This window comes from Quercus suber, unplaced genomic scaffold, assembly GCF_002906115.3.
Source record: "Quercus suber isolate HL8 unplaced genomic scaffold, Cork oak 2.0 scaffold_90, whole genome shotgun sequence".
NCBI classification, from domain to species: Eukaryota; Viridiplantae; Streptophyta; class Magnoliopsida; order Fagales; family Fagaceae; genus Quercus; species Quercus suber.
Genome location: NW_027069555.1, coordinates 280,152 through 293,691, shown reverse-complemented (window position 1 = coordinate 293,691; position 13,540 = coordinate 280,152). Strand labels below are relative to the sequence as shown.

General features: G+C 32.7%; 1 protein-coding gene across 2 annotated transcripts; it reads left to right on the top strand.

Annotated features, from left to right (window-relative positions):
- The first annotated feature begins 4,605 nt into the window (after window positions 1-4,605).
- Window positions 4,606-13,004, top strand: LOC112012482 (factor of DNA methylation 1). Of its 2 annotated transcripts, none has more exons than XM_024044862.2 (8): window positions 4,606-4,756; window positions 6,211-6,458; window positions 8,952-9,851; window positions 10,508-10,689; window positions 11,063-11,152; window positions 11,268-11,555; window positions 12,154-12,366; window positions 12,770-13,004. In XM_024044862.2, exons 3-8 carry the CDS (start codon window positions 8,954-8,956, stop codon window positions 12,998-13,000), a joined length of 1,902 nt encoding a protein of 633 aa, XP_023900630.1. In that variant the 5' UTR covers window positions 4,606-4,756; window positions 6,211-6,458; window positions 8,952-8,953; the 3' UTR covers window positions 13,001-13,004. The 2 variants fall into 2 exon arrangements, with proteins under 2 accessions (XP_023900630.1, XP_023900629.1); XM_024044861.2 differs by having other exon boundaries at window positions 6,203-6,458.
- Window positions 13,005-13,540: the final 536 nt, after the last annotated feature.

Below are 13,540 nucleotides of genomic sequence, written 5' to 3'. Positions count from 1 at the left end.
CCCCCCCCCCCTCCCCCAACCCCAAAACAATTAAAAAGAAGAAGAAAAATAACATCCATATACAACCACCAATAGTCTTTTTCTTTTTTTTTTTAAAACTCTCCAAAATGATAACCCCCTCCTACCGCATAAAGTTCGCTTCCAGATTCCAAACTTCAGCCTACTTATAATAACTCAGGAACCAAACCTATTGACGACATGAGATAAACCAATATTGAGGTCTCTCAAAACCGCCCACTAATCGCTAATCACCCTTAATTAGCCAAGCCATCAAAATAATGTTTTAGAGGGATAAGAGCCTCCAACTGCTCCTATGGAACATCTTCACAATCCTTAATTCCCTAAGCCAAAACAATAAATCTAGAGAAATAAGTTAAATAACATCTTTCATAACAACTTTTTTCATAATAGCTGTGCATAATGATGTTGTTCCTATCACAACATGCCAAATATTGTATCCCTAGCATCCAGGGCCGGCCCTTCCCTTGGGTGAGTTAGGCAATTGCCTAAGGCCCCCACCCAAAATTTTAGAAAAGAACCGGGTAGTTTCAAATGAATTACAAAAATAATCTGGCACATCCTTTTAACCAAAAAAACAAAAAAATTGGTAAATCCTATTAAACATTGGTTCTAAAAAAAATCATTGACCAAAAATCAACCAGATAAACTACAAATCCGGTCTAAGAGATTAACCACAAATCAAAACAAATAAATCCACTCAAAACCCTAAAAATTTTACCTTTCTCTCTACTCTCTGCTCTCCGCCTCTCTCTAGTCTCCAGTCTCCACCGTTCAGTCTGTTCTCATCTGCTCAACAGACAACAGCTCAAGGCGCAAGCAAGTTTTTTTTTTTTTTTTTTGTTGGTTATAGATAGGATTTTTTATTTTTTTTTTTATTTTTATTTTTTTTATGGGTACTTCTTATTAACAAGTCCTGTGTCAGTGTTTAGTCTTATAAATATATTGTTTGGTTAGAAATGTCTACTATAAAATATACGTCTGAATATGAAAAATTAAAAAAAAAAATTAATTGAGACTCAAAAAAGATCAATGGATAAATTTGTTATTAGTAATAAACAAAATATAACACAAAATTTAGATAAAAATATCACAAATAAGCAAGAAATTCACCAAAATAATTTAGAAGAAAATAATATTCAATTTTGCAATACAACAAATATTGATAATGAACTTCAAAATAATTTAGAAGAAAATGAAAATAATGATGAAAAATATAATATAAAAATATTAAATAAACATTAATTTAATTAATATATATAAGTATAAAAAATGCCCCATTTTCAGTTCTCGCCCTAAGCTCCAAAATATCTAGGGTCGTCCCTGTTTCTCTCTCATTCTCTCTCTGCCTCAACCCATTTCACACCATGCTCCATGGCTGACCACCAAGCTCTCCTTCTAAGCCTCTATGGCCGGAGTTTTTCAAGCTTATCACCTCCAACCACGCATCACTATCGAAACCCAGCCAAAATCATCACGACCACCACCACGACCAAAGCCCAGCAAAAATCAAATCGCAACAAAAACTCAGAAGCCCACCAAATCACAAATCAAATCACACCCATCGAAATCAAAGCACCAAACAACCAAACTCACAAAATGAAAACACTGAAAGTGAACACACCGTTAAAAAAACATATATTGGTTTTGTTATTATATTTTAAAAGAATAATCATCTTGTTGAACTAATTTTAGATATAAATTAATTAAACACATACCACAAGCAAGAATGATAGACTGAAAGCAAAGCAAAAAAAAAAAGGTATTTCCCATAAAAGTGTTTTCAAAAAATAGAAAAGGTAAGCAAAATATAAAAACTATTTTCTTCATAATCTCAAATAAATAAATAAATAACCAAAAATCACACACCATAATCCGATGAAGCCTCGTGAGTCACAATTTCACCTAAGAGGATTGTTTGAGTTGAGGGGAAGAGATTTTCATAGTCTTTGGCTTGGCAGCACAATCTTTGATTTCCTTTTTTGACGTGACTTTCACTTGCTCCTCTCCTGTCAACCTCGGCGACGTATAAAGATAAATAAAAGGAAGAAGAACAAAGCACCACATAAAAAAGAAAAAAAGAAAAACTGTGAGAGATGAAAGACAGACTGAGATCAGGTGCACTGTTGTAGGTATTTATTTATTTTTTTTTACATTTTTTACTCTTTTTTTTTTAACATTTTAACTCTCCTTTAATATATTTTATTTAATGGTTGAGATTGCAAGTTGTTTTTTCAACTTTTAATCTCAGCCATTAATTACAATTGCATCAGGGTATTACACCTGAATCTGAAAAAGACAAAGAGACCTACATATACACATACACATACATAAGTGCACACACACGCACATAAACATACATACACACACATACAAATACACATAAACATACATACACATACACATAAATATACTATACATAAATATAAACATACATACATATAAACACGTATAAACTCACATAAACGTAAACATATATACACATAAACTTAAATATAAACATAAATACACATAAAGGCTCAATTTAGCACACCAAAATAACTAACAAAATTGTTTGAGGATTGATGTTAGTTTTCAATTTTTTTCCAATCTATATGAGGGTTTAATTTTTCTCAATCTGTATATGTGTTTATATCTATGTATGTTTATGTTTATGTCTGTGCATTTAAGTTTGTTTGTGTTTGTGTATGCGTGTTTATGTGTATGTGTATATGTGTTTATGTTTATGTTTGTTTGTTTTTTTTGTATGTTTTTTGTGTTGTGTTTGTGTTTGTATTTATGTATGTTTATGTGTATGTGTATATGTGTATGTTTACGTTTATGTGAGTTTATACGTGTTTATGTATATGTGTGTTTATGTTTATGTATATGTATATTTATGTGTATGTGTATGTATGTTTGTGTATTTGTATGTGTGTGTGTATGTGTATGTGTGTGTATGTGTGCTTATGTATGTGTATGTGTTTATACGTGTTTATGTATGTGTATGTGTATTTGTATGTGTATGTGTACTCTTTGTCTTTTTTCAGATTCAGGTGCAATATCCTGATGCAATTGTAATTAATGATTGAGGTTAAAAGTTGAAAAAACAACTTTCAATCTCAACCATTTAATAAAATATATTAAAGGAAAGTTAAAAAATAAAAAAAAGAGTAAAAAATGTAAAAAATACATACGACAGTGCACTTGATCTCAGTCCATCTTTCTTCTCTCACAATTTTTATTTTCTTATTTTTTACGTGGTGCTTTGTTCTTCTTCTATTTATTTTTCTTTATACGTCGCTTAGGCTGACAAGAGAGGAGCGAGCAAAAGCTACGTTAAAAAAAGAAATCGAAGATTGTGTTGCCGAGCCAAAGACTATGAAAATCTCTTCCTCTCAACTTAGATGATCTTCTTAGGTGAAATTGTGGCTCGCGAGGCTTCACCGGATTATGGTATGTGATTTTTGGTTATTTATTTATTTGAGATTATGAAGCAAATAGTTTTTATATTTTGCTTATTCTTTCTATTTTTTGAAAACACTTTTATGGGAAATAACAATTTTTTTGCTTTGCTTTCAGTCTATCATTTTTGCTTGTGGTATGTGTTTGATTAATTTGGATCTAAAATTAGTTCAACAAGATGATTCTTTTTTAAAATATTATAACAAAACCAATATATGTTTTTTTATCTGTGGGTTCACTTTCAATGTTTTCATTTTGTGATTTTGGTTGTTTTGTGGGTTTTGTGCTTTGATTTCGGTGGGTGTGATTTGATTTGTGATTTGGTGGGCTTTTGGGTTTTTGTTGCGATTTGATTTTGGCTGGGTTTTAGCCGTGGTGGTGGTCGTGATTTGATTTTGATTAGGTTTCGGCAGTGGTGCATGGTTGGAGGTGATGAGCTTGAAAAGCTCCAGCCATGTAGGTTTAGAAGGAGAGCTTGGTGGTTAGCCATGGAGTACAGTGTGACGTGGGTTGATGCAGAGAGAGGATGAGAGGGAAATAGGGGCGGCCCTAGACATTTTGGGGCCTAAAGCAAGAACTGAAAATAGGGCATTTTTTTAATACTTATATATTAATTAAATTAATGTTTATTTAATATTTTTATATTATATTTTTCATCATTATTTTCATTTCCTTCTAAATTATTATGAAGTTTATTATCAAGATTTGTTGTATTGTAAAATTGAACATCATTTTCTTCTAAATTATTTTGGTGTATTTTTTACTCATTTGTATATTTTTATCTAAATTTTGTGTTATATTTTGTCTATTACTAATAATAAATTTACCATGATCATTTTTGAGACTCAATTAATTTTTTTTCCTTTTTTAGTTTTTCATATCTAGATGCATATTTTCTAGTAAACATTTCTAATCAAATAATATATTTATAAAGACTAAAATAAAAAATAACTTTAAGTGAAGAACAATTAAGAAATAGAACTTAATTTATATAAAAAATATTATTAGTTTCAATGATCAATAACAAGCTTTTAACCATATTAACATGCATAAATTTAAAAAAATTAATCACTAGCAAAAAGCACAGCCGTGACACTATCACAAGACTTATTAATAGGACCCACCCAAAAAAAAAAAAAAAAAAAAAAAAAAAAAACACAAAACAAATCCTATCTATAACCAACAAAAAAAACTTGCTTGAGCCTTGAGCTGTGGTCTGTTGAGCAGATGAGAACAGACTGAACGGTGGAGACTGGAGACTAGAGAAAGGCGGAGAGCAGAGAGTAGAGAGAAGGTTAAAATTTTTAGGGTTTTGAGTGGATTTATTTGTTTTGATTTGTGGTTAATCTCTTAGACCGGATTTGTAGTTTGTCTGGTTGATTTTTGGTTTGTTTTTTGGTCAATGATTTTGTTTAGAACCAATGTTTAATAGGATTTACCAAAATTTTTGTTTTTTTGGTTAAAAGGACGTGCCAGATTATTTTTGTAATTCATTTGAAACTAATTTTTTTTTCCTCTACTACCCGGTTCTTTTGTAAAATTTTGGGGCCCCCCTCCACTTGGGGGCCTTAGGCAATTGCTTAACTCGCCTAAGGGAAGGGCCGGCCCTGTCTATGAATGCATGCATGTGTTCAATGTGGGCTTGAAGAAGGGTTTTGGTGGGTATTTTCACTTAAGAAAGAAGTTTAAAGCAAAACCCATTTCCTAAATTTGCTTTTAGTAGATAATTTTTTTTAAGGATTTAAGTTGTGTTGTAATTATAATAGTGTGTGTTTGTGGAATTTAGTGGGTGTTTAAGAAGTTTGAAGGAAACCCCATTTCATAAAGTTGCTTAGTTGTTGATTTTTTTTTTTTTTTTTTGAATTTAAGTTGTGTAATAATTACTTAATTAGTGTGGAATTTAATTGGGTATTTATGAAGTTTGGGGAAAACCCATTTCCTGACATTTCTGGAAAATTGTTTTGTTTGGGAATTAAATTGCTTAGTTATGAAATGTAGAGGAAAACCCATTTCCTATAATGGCTTCATATTTGTGCCGAGGAAAAATTTAGTTAACTGGTTGTGCTATTACAGAATATAGAGCAAAACCTGGTTCCTTAAAGGGTTAGAAAACATTCTTAGTTTGGAAACTAATTTACATAATTGGCATGGTCATTAAGCAACTTTACAGGTAACTTAGATGTTAAGTTAAAAGCCTGTCCAATTCCTGAATGTTTTGTGATTATCAATGTTTTGTAAATATGACATCAGATGTCAGCCAGGTAACTATGAAATTTGTGGTGAAAGTACTCACTAAGTTGATTGACCTTAATTTTTTGACACAAAAGTGGGTTAGTGTGATAAGGAATTTAGAGGGAACTCAGACTTTGTTGAAGAGCCTTGACTTGCTATGTTATGTTGACATGTTATGTTACAACCTTAATTGCCAGATTCTTATTCATTATTTTCTCATTTGGGGTTTCTGTTTGATATTTATTACTTCTATTTGTTATGTTAAAACCTTTTGTTCTCATTAATTGTAACTACGCCTCATTATTTAATCAGATAATCTGCAAAAATGGAAACATGAGTATTTTAACAAATTTACTGTGGATTATATTACCTCTAAGTCTAGGCTCTCTGTTCATGTCATCTGATATTCAAATTTCAATTTTAAAATATTTTACAAAAACATAGAAATAAAGACATTTTACCGGCTTTTAAAAAAAAATTTAAATGATATAAAGATTACTGGCTGAAGATTTGCAGGGTATTGGGGTTCATGGTGCTTGACGACTTGAACAGTGGGTGGAGTTGATAGAACGACAATCATAGCTGCAGGTTTCACTTTGGGCTGATCAATAAAGGCCTCAGTTTGTTAGATCTTCCTGTGAATATTGTTGAGCTCAACGACATCGTGTTAGAATTGCCCCTGCAAATACTAAAATTGCTCTCGGGAAGGCTCGTCACCTTTTCTCTCCCTTCAAATAAGAAGAAGAATATAAAGAGAGTCTGATGTATGTAAATCTCACAATCTCTTTCTCTGTTGAATATCTCTTCTTTGATTTATTATATTTATTGTTTATGATGACTTGTCTTATTGTTGTTCACAACGAAGGAGATCCTTGATATTATGAGGAATATCCATGAATGTGTGTGTTCAATGTGGCTTAGAAGAGAAGAAGGATTTTGGTGGTTATCCACTTAAGAAGTTTAAGGGAAAGCCATTTCCTAACTTTGCATAGCAGTTGAATATTTTATTTTAATTGTGTAATAATTAGCGTGGTTGTGGAATTTAGTGGGTATTTAAGTAGTTTGGGGAAAACCCATTTTCTGATATTTCTGGGAAATGGTTTCGTTTGGGAATAAAATTTGATGATACCTGTTTTAGTTATGAAATATAGAGGACACCCATTTCCTATAATGGCTTGATATTTGTACTTAGGAAAAATTAAGTTATCTGGTTGTGCTATTACAGAATATAGAGAAAATCCTGGTTCCTGGGAGTGTAAGAAACATTCTTAGTTTGGAAGCAAACTTACATAATTGGCAGGGTCATTTAGCAACTTTACAGGTAACTTAGATGTTAAGAGCTTGTCCATTTCCTAATTGTTTTAAAATAATCATGTTTTGTAAATATGACCTCATATGTAAGCCAGATAACTAAGAAATTTGTGGTAAAAGTACTCCCTAGGTTGATTGAACTTAACTTTTGACCCAAAAGTAAATTTCAGTCATGAATTTGCTCCAGCATGTTTGAAAATAATAGTCTTTCATTCCATCATGTGTTCAAGAATCTTGAATTGCTATGTTATGTTGGCACTTTAGGTTACAGCTTGCAACCTTAATGTGTGTGTATATATATATTGGATAAGTAATGGTATGTTACAACCTTAATTGCCAGATTCTTGTTCTTTGTTTTCACATTTGGGGTTCCTCTTTGAAATTCGTTACTTCTATTTGTCATGTGAAAACCTTTTCTTCTCTTCAATTCTAACTATGCCTCATTATTTAATCAGATTATATGCAAAAATGGAAGCAAACCTGTGTTTTAATTGTGCTTTGCCACTGCACCTAGCACTTCAAGGGTCACTCTATGCCCTTGTGTTGCAACAACGATTCTGTATCTCTTAATCTTTGTACATGGCTTTCAAGTCTTTGTTAAATGTAATGAATATTATTCTAACTTCATGGGTTTTTTTGGCAACAAATATTCTCTTAGTTTGTTTCCAAAAGTGTCATGACAACAGAAAATTACTCTCATGAATGGAGTCTTAAGTAAGGGGCTTAGCCCGCCGCCTACCAATCAAAGAACCTAATCCTAAAAGGCAAATCAATTTAATTTTGAAGTATTTATATGCAGCTTATCTAGACTAGATTTGCTATCTAACTTGATATTTTTATACTTAAAATAATTTGATCAAAGTAAAAACTAGTTCCATATTCTAAGTCGTTCACCCAACTAAAGAAAATTTAAACTGTTACTCTATTACGATTGAGCCGATATAGTTTGCCAGACATTCTTAAAATGTATACCACAGTGGGATCAACCTCAGTAAGGTAGTTAAGTTCAGGGAAGAGTTAAGTATCCATAGCCAATGCGCTCTAGCTGGAGGGTGAGGTTCTGAATTTAAGACCTACTTGCTATTCAAATTATCCTCTCACATATGATCTATCAAACTCAGTGATCTTTATTTTTAAGCATCATCCTTTATTTAGATTATTAGTCCTTTATCTCTATTTTATCAAGTATTGCTTAAGCACAAAAGCATGCACTCTTTTGCAAAGCATAACACATGATTAAGTGAGTTTTGTTTTAGTGTTATATGAAGTGATATTTAATAAGCTTTATTTACAACTCTATTTGTTAGTTCACCAATGTCATATTTATTTGCATTGAATTTTATGCATCTTATATTTTGTATTATTATTTTGTATTTTTTATTATCAAAACTATTTTGTATTATTATAACAAAGTGATACCCAAATGTAAATTGAAGAATCCTTATTGATTCATTCTGTTTTTACTTTTAGCATGTGTATTATATTTGCTTTCAGGTTTTAAAATTATTTCACTCTTCTAATCTCAAAAGTGCCTTATAATTTTTGAATATCTTCCAAGAAACTGTGTTTTTTAGTAGTTGAATTTGATTTTGTGCACTCAAATACGAAAATTGTAGTATATATTCTTCTAAACGTTTATATGATTTCTTCATTGTGTATTGCAGTGTTGCAAAATATTCAATTCTCTTTGCAATGACATTTTTTTTTCCGTGGGCCTTGGCCTTATGTACGCTTTAATGTCAATATAACCCAACATCTCTTTTGAACTTGTTTTATAGAGGCGTTTAATGTCTTTTATTTCTGCTTTTATTTGGGTGAAACTTCTGCTCAATGTTCGTTAGATTGTTTATCTACATGCTCCTACTTTGATAATTTCTAGTGTTTTTATTTTCACTTCGAAACTCTTTGTTCTTCTAACACTGATTTTGGATTTATATATAAAATAGAGATGGACTACAGTTCTGAAGAGTCAGATATCAGTGAATCTGAGATCAATGATTACATTGATAAACCATATGAGGAGCTGACAGCTGGAAAGTTTAAAGTCAAAGGTTTGAATGGCAACCTTAGATGTCCATTCTGTGCTGGGAAGAAGAAGCAAGATTACAAGTACAAGGACTTGCTTCAACATGCTTCAGGAGTGGGTAAGGGTTCTGCCAACAGATCTGCAAAACAAAAGGCAAACCACCTTGCCCTGGCAAAGTATTTGGAGACTGATCTAGCAGGTGAAGTGGACCAAACACAACGTCCAGTTTTGCCACAACCGGTTGCTCCACTTCCAAAGCTTGATGATCTGTACGTATGGCCTTGGATGGGCATTGTTGTTAACATTGTATGTACCAATGAGAATAAAGACATTTTACTTGGTTCTGAACACTGGTTGACAAGGTTCAGGAAATTTCAACCGGTGGAAATTGTAGTATTCCCGGATGAGAAGGACCTCATGGGCCAGGCCATTGTAAAATTTAGTAATGATTGGAGAGGTTTCATGAATTGTGCTGAATTTGAGAAATTGTTTGAAATTGAGCATCATGGCAAAAAGGAGTGGAATGCACAGAAAACAAATCTTGGCCCTAATTGCTATGGGTGGTGTGCACGCGCTGATGACTATGATGCTGAAGGGCCAATTGGTGATTTCCTTCGCAATAAAGGGCAGTTAAGAACAGTTTCTGACATTGACAGGGAAGCAGCACAAAGCAGAAACAATGTTGTGGCAGACTTGGCCAATGAAATTGATATTACAAATGAAAATCTGAATGAGCTACAGTATAAATACAATGAAAAGACCATGTCCTTAAGTAGGATGCTTGAAGAGAAAGACAGGCTGCACTATGCTTTTGAAGAAGGTTTGTACCTTCATTCTCTTTCTTTGTGTTTCTTTGTTGATGCAATCTTCATACATGCTTCATATTTTGAATTATGCTCATTTGCAGTGTCTATATGTATCTGGTAAAGTTTGCTTCATTTTATGCTTAGTCAAACTTATATGATATAAACGGTTGTATGTTGCACTGTATATTCAAACAGTCTGATGATTGTTCAATTAATCTCCTTTCAAAAAGAAAAAAAATTAAAAGATTGTACTTTGTTCCTTGTTTCTGGGTTGGCAGGCCATGCTCTTGAAAAGATGAAAAGACCTATGGTTGTATGTGACATAAAAGAATAGAAACTGTTCATTGTTGCACCTTGAAACAAGCTCATAGCATTGAACCCAAGGAATGAGATTATCACAAAATAATGCCAGCAATTTAAACATAACTAGTGATTATTTTTAGAATAATAATTAAATGATTAAATTCACCATGCCATAAAAACTTAAGATTTGGAAATAGTGGTCGTTTAGCATGGTATTAGAGTTGGTGTTCCTAAGTTCGACTGTAAAATTCACCATTTCCTAGAAGTTTAAGCTTTTGGGAAAACTGATAGTTTATCAATTTTATAATATGCACAAATGTGATATGATAAATTAGTGATATTTTTAACTATTTGACTTGTTTATCAGAAACAAGGAAGTTGCAGCGGCTTGCTCGTGATAATGTTCATAGGATATTTGAAGAACAAGAAAAACTGAATTACGAATTGGAGACCAAGAAGAGGAGACTTGATTCATGGAGCAAAGAATTGAACAAACGTGAAACGCTAACTGAGCTTGAGAGACAGAAGCTTGATGAGGAGAAGAAAAAGGTGATATATGTGAAAGTGAAATTCCCATCCAATAAATACTTTCATTCATAAGAAGTTTAATTTTTAAGGCTACTTAGCTGTAGTCTTAGTATTTTTACACTATTTTCATTGACATTCGTTTACAAAGTACAGTACTACATTCACAGTTGTTTTTCATACCTATATCTCTATATATATGTATAGCTTAGCTTAGCTAACTGCCCTATGTAGCTTTTGGGTTAAATAAACCAAAACTACTAGTATTGGTGTATTTGGAACAATTTATGACCAATTTAGCAGACACTGTTTTACTTGATCAGGTGAAAACATTTTCTTTGATTTTATAAAATGATGCTTCATGCTGTGTACTGATGTTGTTTTTGTGTCCTTGTAGCATGATCTGAGGAACAATTCACTTCAATTGGCTTCCTTGGAGCAGAAAAGGGCTGACGAGAATGTCTTAAGGCTGGTTGAGGAGCAAAAGGTGTGCGACTTAGTATTAGGTTTTTACTAGAGACTAGCATATAATATATGTCTTGACATTCCTTCTTGAATTTACTCTTTCTGTAGCTTTCATTGATTAGTAATTTTAATTTCAGAGGGAGAAGGAGGAGGCTCTGAATAAAATTCTTCAGTTGGAAAAGCAGTTGGATGCTAAGCAAAAACTGGAGATGGAAATAGAAGAGATAAAAGGGAAACTACAGGTTATGAAGCATCTTGGAGATGAAGATGATGCAGCAGTTCAAAAGAAGATGGAGGACATGAGTAATGAACTGCAAGAAAAAGTTGAGGATCTGAATGACGTGGAATCTATGAATCATGTTCTTATTGCTAAAGAGCGACAGAGCAATGATGAGCTACAAGATGCTCGCAAACAATTAATTACAGTATGGTTTCTTTTGCCCATATATATTTGTCTTTTGTTTAATCTTCACTTCATCAAGTACTTTAGGAGCTTTCTTTCCAACAAAAGCTTCTGATTATAACCCTCAAATGTCCTCCTATTTCTTTCCTTCTATAACATCCACATGAGACATAGGCAGGTTTGGTTGGATTAGGGCAGGCTAAATACATACAACCTGCACACCAGACTTACCCTTCAATAATAGGGTCACTTCTGACAGAGTTGCACCATCTTACCATGCAAACCTGTATGGATCAGTGCCGATCACCACAGTTAGGCGGGGTTTTGTATAACCTGTCTTGACAATTTAGCATTATATTTAAGCTTGAAAATCGTAGATTTCTTCTTAAATTTTACAAAGAACTCAAATTGGATAGTCATTACTGAAGCATATTTGAGATCTTCTAAATGCACATGCAGCATCTCTTTTTCAAATTTCATATCCTAGCCTGCTCTTTAATTGAGAAATAGTCATGGGTTCACTTATTAAAACTCCATATTAATAAACAATTCCTTATATATTCAGGAACACAAATGACCTTATGCATCTTTTTTTATATATTTTTTTCCCCTTACTTTAGGGTTTGACAGACATGATTACTACTCGAACGAATATTGGAATAAAGAGAATGGGAGAAATCGATCACAAGGCATTTCAAGATACATGCAAGAAGCGATTTCATATTGAGGAAGCAAATTTGCAAGCCACAAAGCTGTGCTCTTTGTGGCAGGAGCACCTGAAAAATCCAGAATGGCATCCTTTTAAAGTTGTTGAAGTCAATGGGAATCCTCAGGTATATTCTTTTAAATATTTTTTAAACCTTATTTATTTGTTGTATTCATGTATGTATTTATTTTATGGGCTAGTGCAAATTTGCATGGTCTTTGATTTTATTTGCATATGTTATTGTAAAAGGCATGAATCAGAATTAGCTTTCAATTTACTATTTTTCTGCTTACAAGTTATTCATGATGGGTCCAACTGTCTCCAATTTCTTACACAAACTTTCTCTCATATTGAGTGTGTTCATTTAAGCATCAAAATTTCAAATAAAAGCCCTCCATATTGGTTTGCCATCTTTCTTTTTTTGGTGGAAGTTTCTCCTCTTTCATTAGTTCCAGAATAAAAAATTTTCTTTTTCCAGCTTACTTTACTGTTGAGGTTGGTTGCCAGATTAATCGTTCATTTTTATACAGGAAATATTGGATGAAGAAGATGAGAAATTACGAAATCTTAAACAGGAGTGGGGTGTTCAGATATATGCGGCTGTCGTTACAGCATTGAAAGAGATGAATGAGTATAATCCAAGCGGTCGATACATCATTCCTGAGCTTTGGAACTTCAAAGAAGATAGGAAAGCTACATTAAAGGAGGTGATCAGTTATATAGTGAAGAATATCAAGGCACTTAAGCGCAGCAAATCATGAGGCATTATATACATTGTTTTTTTTTTTTTTTTTCTCTTCCAATTATGAAGCATTGTTAAGTGATTCCTAATCACATTGGACCCAGTGCTCAGGTGGTTTGGCTGATAGTGGCTTAAGAAATATTGAATGTTGATGTGTGTGTCTATGAAGCACGGGTGCGTTTCCGGATTCGGGTGCGGATGCGGGTGTGGGACTCGGCAATTTTTGAAAAAGTAGGGTGTAGGTGTGGCGATTAAAAAATTATTAAAAATATTTTTATTTATATTTTCTATATATTTTTACTATTAAAATATTCTTAAAAAAACACATTACTATGCCTTGATCACAAAACAAAGAAAGAAGAAGGCAAGCAACACAAAACAAAACACAAAACAAAAAAGAAAACACAAAAGAAGCAACAAATATTCATAATAAAATTGAGAAAGGACAGATTTAGGATGTTTAGGTCTCATTCAAAGCCGATTTTGGCTGTTTCGACATGATTCAAGGCCGATTTCGGCTGTTTCGGTCCGTTTCGGTTGCCGGCTGATATGACTTGAT